Raw genomic sequence first — 8,097 nt, forward strand, 5'->3', positions numbered from 1 at the left:
AGCTGTCTTGTATTAGATTGATTCGACCATATCTGGAATATAAAAACATACAATAACTTGCAGTATCCAAGAAACCCGACACATCTCGTAGTAGAATTCCACTATGAAATTTAATGATCAACTTTTTGGATACTGCCAAATAACCTTCTATCAAAACATCGAAAACTGCTTCATTCAGCGCATGAAATTTTTCAAACAAAAACAGAACCTAAAATTTAGATCCGAAAAGTTTATAATCTTACTTTGTTGAGTCAGAGTCATTTCCTACAACATCATTTTCATTGAGAATAGGAACAATGTTCATAGAGAGTAAGTCATTGAGGGTGTTTTGAAGCATTTTTCTGCTCTCCGGTTGAGTGAAATCCGGCTTTGTGATCAGTACCTGAAATTAACTGAATAAACAGGTGGGATCTGTGTAAAAACTGATCTGTCCTCGACTCAATTGTAGTGTTCTACAAATCGTATTATATCTGTATAATGGACATACTATCACTTCAGCCACAATTTTAAAACGAACCTGAGCACAAGGAATGCCATACTGAGCGAACATAGCCTCATAAAGGCTCATAAGTCCGCTCTGTCCGGCGCCTGCGCACGCGCGCGGGTTGATCACCAGCTGGTGTTTGTTGATGTCTCGTAAAGTTTGTTTTACACTTTGTCCCATCAACAGCTGGTTCATTAGACGCTGTCTCCCAAACGCTACAGCTCCAGAGGACACCAGAATTACTTGTTTACCTGAATCATCAATCAGGTTACGATTACTGATGACATTCAGTGGGTGGCAATTGCTCAGATATACAGCATATACTAGATTAACAACAACAAGTGTAGTTTAATGTAGTAAAACCTGTGTAACATTCAGGAATATTTATCGGTTATGATCTGTTGATTATAATCTTACCCTGGTAATGAAGCTCAGATATCTGCTCGATAACACTGGCTAGCCTCCCTAGTGCAAGCCCGTCCTTGTTCTCTCTGGTGACAACTGCACTGCCTAGTTTCACTATTATACGTTCACATTTCGCTAGATCTCCTCGTTGTCTACCCCTCCCACTCGAGACGGAGGAGGAAAGGGAGGAGGAGAGGAGAGGAGGGGAGGAGGAGATGGCAGGGAAACGGGCTGATATGAGCTGGTGAGGAAGTGTTTGAGGATTCAGGAATTTAAATGAATTTGAATGATGAATCATTTACTCGTCACTATTTAAACCATTATTTTGACAAACATTGCTATGCAAAGTTTTGATGTGGTACATTTGTGTAAATGTTTATAATAGTTATGTCTGATTATGATGGTACGCAGGAGCGCAAGCCAGCTCAAATTTCAAAAATGCAAACAGCTTTCATCTCGCTGTGTGATAATCTCAGCCATGAGTTCCATGTGAAATAGTATTACATAATCAAGCATGATCTCATGTCTACACTGGTTACAGTATGAGATCACCACACAAGGCATTGTGGGGCGAGGAGAAACAGTGAAATATTCAGACCTACCGTAATGAATCATGTGTACAGTGTATTATAGTATTATGTAAATGTACTGCTCCCTCGTGGTTGAGAAAGGTAATTCTGTAGTGTTATGATAACTAATGATGCTCACCAGAACAAACCACACAGGAAGTCACAGCTTCGTGTGCTTGATAAGTGGCGGAATGGGAATCGTGTTACAAAGCAAAGCCTCAGATCACCACACATTTAGTGTGACAGCAAAAGTGTGAATTATGACAGATGGAGTGATCAAAATTGTGATTAAACTTATGCAAATAAGTTTTATAATCACAATCAAGGGTTACCTTTATAAATCTCATTGAATAAGTTTGGTTTGATGATAAAATAACGAACCTGTTTAGCAACATGTCTAAATGCTGATCTATACAACATGACAGAGTACAAGCAGCAAGGAATGCAGGTAGCGAGGAATGTACTCAGAGATTATATACACTTTAGAGGGGGAGTATGGTAGTTTCACTGAAGATCTGGTAGTCTAGCTCATAAACTGGGAAATAGTGGGTAACTGTGTACACTAATTGTAAAGAATGCAGAGTGAAGAGAAATTCTTAGTGAGCTGCCTTTCAAACCTATTCACTTCTCACCTGACTAATTAACACGCAAAACTACACAAATCTAAGCGATAACTACAAAATATACAATTTATGTCAAAGTCGCAAACTCTATAACAAACAGCGGTTCAGTTGGGATACAGAAATTAAATGAAATAGATTAAAACCGGATAACTCTACACGGTGACAAAGTTAGCGATAAAATTATCTATCAAGATCATGCGATTACAGTCAACGGGTAGATTAGGTTTCAAATCAATACAAATCCGGCTCTACAATTAGTGAGGTCCTAACTACACGTACAACGTATCTCAAGGAGTCCGAAATAAGGCAACACATCACACCCTATAAACTAATAAAATCGGGTAAATAAAATGACGTGTACTATTATATAAATTATATTGTCTAATTTACCGGTCTAAAACGCATAATAATGTAATATTCAGATCATGCAAACTCCTTACATCCTGTATTGTGGGACAGTAGTTTAGTGAGACAGTAGTTTAGAGGGCGAGAGGTTTTAAGATTTTATGTGATGCTTGTTCTAAGTTCAAGTCGATATGTTATGTAACAGTAAAGTTCAAGTGCCAAATGAAAATCCGGTATAACTATAGATGCACGTGACACAGTGAAAAGCAGCTGAAGATAACAAACATGGTACCAACAAACTAATACCCAAACATAGGGAGACAAGATCTATCTTGATAAATGAAGTAAAAGAGAGCTGACCATCGAAAATTGCCAGGTTAACGAAATGAGACCCTACAGGGTAAGATAGTTGTAAATACAAGCCACGTGTACAGTTCTGCAGACTGCAATTATACAGAGCGCATATTATCACAACGTACTAGAAATAATAATGAGATACAATGAAAGTGACACTATACACAGCACTGTATTGTGTATAATGTGCAGTGAGAGAACGTGTGAGGGAGTCAGGGAGTGAGTTGTCAGTTGACAGCGGTGATGACATCGTACACACTTACAAGTACCAAATACCACAAACTATACATTACAGCATGATTCGTTTGAATAATACACTTAACTAACAATTTATCGGCTATTTATCTTTGCCACAGGAACCAAGTCACTTTACACGCTGCATGATACACAGATTAATTTGGCTGGCGGGATGACCGTCATTATAAACCCGGGGTTTCATGACTTCCAGGTTAGATATTTTTTCTGCATATATTTAGCTAAGGCTAGAGGGGGTACGATTTTTTTTTTCTAGTTTTAACATTATTATATGTGATAGAGCTGCTGGAGATGAACAAGTAGGAAAAAACCGCATAAGGGTCTGACCTTGCTTTGCTGAGATATTGCGCACCAAAGTTTGAGGTTTACATGTAATTACAATTATATTACATGTTAAACTTAATATAAACTTAAAAAAGGGAAAACTCAACTTTTGGAAAAGACTGGCCACTCCCAGGACCTGAGACGTGGCACAAGTGTTCCTTAGGTTGTTAGCCACAAACGATATGCTGACAGGGGTGTAGGATTGATTTTCTTCATGAGGGGGCCAAGATCTTAGAGTTTTTCTAATTTAGCACGCGCTTTGGAGCTTTGGCCACAGCCTGAATTTCAAAAACAACAAAACGTGTAAAAGGCCTAGCTGAGCAATTTGGCAATAGAGATCATTTTCATACACAGTTTCGTTTTTCTGTTTCAAGAACGATTAAAATAATACAATTTTAAATGCATATTAGGGCCTGCAAGCAGCTCTTGCGAAATAAGGGTAGTTCGAAAAAGTTGTAAAATGATAAATCCAGCAAGATTTTGTTGTGCCAATTTAAGGGTCAAAGGAAAAGTCCTGCAAATTTTGAAAAATATGCTTACAGTAATAGGTCTCACTCTCAAAGAGGGTGCAACATGCAAGGAGGGAGAATCTGGAACAATTTTTGGAAAATTTGTTTTAAGGAATAAATTCTAGCAATGAGGAATGTAAATTTGGACTACAAGGAGAAAACTGTTGCCTGCTAATTTACTTGAAAATACTGAACACGGCATAAAAGAGTAATCAGTAATGTTATCTGAATTTTATAATCGCTTATAGCTTTATAGGCTTCTGAACTTCTGATGCATCCTGACATGTAATCACAGTGCTGGCATTTGGCAAGCATGACCGTTGCCCTTATACCTCCCATACTATTATACCCCATTTACTGTTTCTTCAGGCATTAAGGCTCATTGGAAGTCGTTCAGCAGGTTTATTTTTAGTTCAAAACATTCTAATTCGATGTCAAAGATGACAGGAATAAGATAATGTTATAGTAAGGGGAAAAGTGGTCGATTTAAGGGTTCCGTTGGATTTGAATGTTCACAAGGATTTCTCAACGGAATATGGTAGTTAGGACCCCTACGAACATAATTAGACTTGTTGCCAATTTTTTATCTCAACAGAAACACCACTTTTACCACTTTTTACCACCTTTGTACCACTTTTCTGGTTTGCCAAATATCTTTAGTTGTGAACGTCGTAGAAGGCTGAAAATTAACCTAGAATGTTTATCTTATCAAGGAGTAAAACTTTTGTATCAAAATTTTTTACATTGGACAATCAGCTAATTGGATAATTACCAATTAGTTAATCACCAAAAAAAGTGAAAATTTTTTATTGGCTCAAAATGATTGAAATCGTTTGAAACACGGAGAAATGTAGTTTTTAGAAAAACTTCAAAAAATTTTTCACTTAAAATTTTTTTTCGAGACTTGAAAAAAAAGTTTGAAAATTTGAAAATATTTTTTTTCCGCCAAAAGTGATCGAATTGCATGAAACGTGGATAAAAATGCTTTGCAGAAAAACTTCGAAGATTTTTACATTGGGGAATACTAAAATCATCAATATTTGAAGTTGGAGTTCAGTAAATCTCGACATATTTTAGTAATTAGGAATAGCTTAGCGGAAAGGGCTGGACCTGAAAAAGGTTAACCACACAATATTAGAGTTTCGTAACTAATTACAATACAGCTTTATCAAATTCCACATAAAGAAACAGCACAAAAGGACCATTTAAGATCGAACCGATTTTACCTGCTGTACTATCATTTTATTGATTTCAATGATCAAAACCTCTGTCAATCTTGCCAATCTATACCGGGTATCTGAATGTACCGGACCTCTTATTTACCTCTATAATTAGACCCAGTTGTGCAAGAAATGCGATTTCTCACAGGGGTTTCTTTAAACTGTGCACTTTTTATCACTCTCGCAACTCGCAAGAGGCCTGGTATTATAGGGGGGGGGGGGGGGGGGGGGGGGGGGGGGGGGGGGGGGTGGTATAGGAAGCGAGTGTAAATATACCTTCCATCATCCATTGTGGCTTTTTTGTATTGTGAATGCGCATGCCGCTTCGTTTGCTATGCCATATACCTCGAATAACCCCCATATGTCATTGCCAGGGTCGGGATAGAGCTGGAGATAGCATTGAAAAGTTGCTAGAAATAGCTAGATTTAGAGTAAACTGGTGGTAGCTGGGTGGTGCTAGCATGGATGTAGCAGAACGTAGCTACACGGGGTTTCATTGGAGTTGGTTATTTTAATGGCCAAAGAGTGCCGGAACTAAAGTTACTTAAGATTGCAGTTTAGGGGCAGTGTAAACCACGGTGTAGTCAGGGACACAGAGCTACAGTGCAGGAGTACTGCAATAGAACAGTGCAAGTGATACAGTCTGCAACAGTAAAACGCCGACGAAGCTAGACTTAGAGTGAACTGATGGAAGCTGGGTGGTGCTAAAATGGAGGTAGCAGAACGTACTACATGATGAAAACAGGAAAACTAAGGCTGGTTGAGACCTAAAAAGATGTGAATCTGTCCTGATAGATCCAGTGAAGAGCGAGTAGCGAAGAGTTTGATCACTAACCTAAAGCTCTAAAGAAGAAGAGGGCTAAAGAGACTCACTTTGATCAATAAATCCGGTACGGCAAGGTCTGTAGCCTTGATAAGAAGATACCATGAAGTAATTCATGCAGAAAAGTCGATTTATATAAAGGGTTTCGTTGGATCTAAAAAGGGTGGGTCAGTCTCTCTGTTTTCATAAGATTCTGATGAAATGCTGTTAAGCTCAGGACGGTGATCTTAATAGGTCGGATAGCTGTATCTGGTTGCTTCCAGCCCACCCTTGTCGCTTGAAAATAAGTTCTCACCCCACCTCTTCCAAAAATACAGTTACCAGAGCAGGAAACTCTTCTTCCTCCTCTTCTTTCAACACAAACACAATCAGGTTCCAGCTACTCTCCTCCTCTGCAGCCACAATCTTATCTCCTTCTTCGGAGTTTTACTGTTGCAGACTGTATCACTTGCACTGTTCTTTTGCAGTACTCCTGCACTGTAGCTCTGTGTCCCTGACTACACCGTGGTTTACACTGCCCCTAAACTGCAATCTTAAGTAACTTTAGTTCCGGCACTCTTTGGCCATTAAAATAACCAACTCCAATGAAACCCCGTGTAGCTACGTTCTGCTACATCCATGCTAGCACCACCCAGCTACCACCAGTTTACTCTAAATCTAGCTATTTCTAGCAACTTTTCAATGCTATCTCCAGCCCTATCCCGACCCTGGCAATGACATATGGGGGTTATTCGAGGTATATGGCATAGCAAACGAAGCGGCATGCGCATTCACAATACAAAAAAGCCACAATGGATGATGGAAGGTATATTTACACTCGCTTCCTATACCCCCCCCCCCCCCCCCCCCTATAATACCAGGCCTCTTGCAAGTTGCGAGAGTGACAAAAAGTGCACAGTTTAAAGAAACCCCTGTGAGAAATCGCATTTCTTGCACAACTGGGTCTAATTATAGAGGTAAATAAGAGGTCCGGTACATTCAGATACCCGGTATAGATTGGCAAGATTGACAGAGGTTTTGATCATTGAAATCAATAAAATGATAGTACAGCAGGTAAAATCGGTTCGATCTTAAATGGTCCTTTTGTGCTGTTTCTTTATGTGGAATTTGATAAAGCTGTATTGTAATTAGTTACGAAACTCTAATATTGTGTGGTTAACCTTTTTCAGGTCCAGCCCTTTCCGCTAAGCTATTCCTAATTACTAAAATATGTCGAGATTTACTGAACTCCAACTTCAAATATTGATGATTTTAGTATTCCCCAATGTAAAAATCTTCGAAGTTTTTCTGCAAAGCATTTTTATCCATGTTTCATGCAATTCGATCACTTTTGGCGGAAAAAAATATTTTCAAATTTTCAAACTTTTTTTTCAAGTCTCGAAAAAAAATTTTAAGTGAAAAATTTTTTGAAGTTTTTCTAAAAACTACATTTCTCCGTGTTTTAAACGATTTCAATCATTTTGAGCCAATAAAAAATTTTCACTTTTTTTGGTGATTAACTAATTGGTAATTATCCAATTAGCTGATTGTCCAATGTAAAAAATTTTGATACAAAAGTTTTACTCCTTGATAAGATAAACATTCTAGGTTAATTTTCAGCCTTCTACGATGTTCACAACTAAAGATATTTGGCAAACCAGAAAAGTGGTACAAAGGTGGTAAAAAGTGGTAAAAGTGGTGTTTCCGTTGAGATACAAAATTGGCAACAAGTCTAATTATGTTCGTAGGGGTCCTAACTACCATATTCCGTTGAGAAATCCTTGTGAACATTCGAATCCAACGGAATGCCACTTTTCCCCTTACTATTATCTGAATTTTATAATCGCTAGGTTCCTGAAGTCTGAACTGTAATGTAATATCAGAATATGTGATATAAATTGATGATATTTGACCAAAACGGCAAACACTGTTTGCCGCAAACAGAGATGCCAGTGCCAGTGTCTCTCTTTCCCAAACAAAAGGAAATGATATTAATTCGAATAACCGTCCACAAATGCAGAATGATACCGAGAATGACATATACAATTGTAATAGATTAAGAAGAACTACCCGAAGGCAGCTGTACTCGGCAATAAAGATTAAATAAACATCAGCTAATCCGACACTAACTACCACCCTTTTTCCCGAAATACTAGGTATCGACCCCCAAAGCCCCAAAGGATCCCAAAAAGGGTTTTTAAAACATG

General features: G+C 38.2%; 1 protein-coding gene across 1 annotated transcript; it reads right to left on the reverse strand.

The window, feature by feature from the left end:
• Positions 1 to 16: 16 nt before the first annotated feature.
• Positions 17 to 1,989, reverse strand: LOC134825871 (probable delta-1-pyrroline-5-carboxylate synthase; the record flags this gene model as incomplete). Its single annotated transcript, XM_063838059.1, has 5 exons — positions 1,840 to 1,989; positions 902 to 1,130; positions 518 to 735; positions 243 to 382; positions 17 to 32 (listed from the first exon to the last, which is right to left on the reverse strand). Coding segments are annotated over exons 1-5 (642 nt in total), but the record flags the coding sequence as incomplete, so codon positions are not given.
• Positions 1,990 to 8,097: the final 6,108 nt, after the last annotated feature.

Source organism: Bolinopsis microptera, unplaced genomic scaffold (genome assembly GCF_026151205.1).
Source record: "Bolinopsis microptera isolate Bmic1 unplaced genomic scaffold, MBARI_Bmic_1.0 sca246, whole genome shotgun sequence".
Taxonomy (NCBI): Eukaryota; Metazoa; Ctenophora; class Tentaculata; order Lobata; family Bolinopsidae; genus Bolinopsis; species Bolinopsis microptera.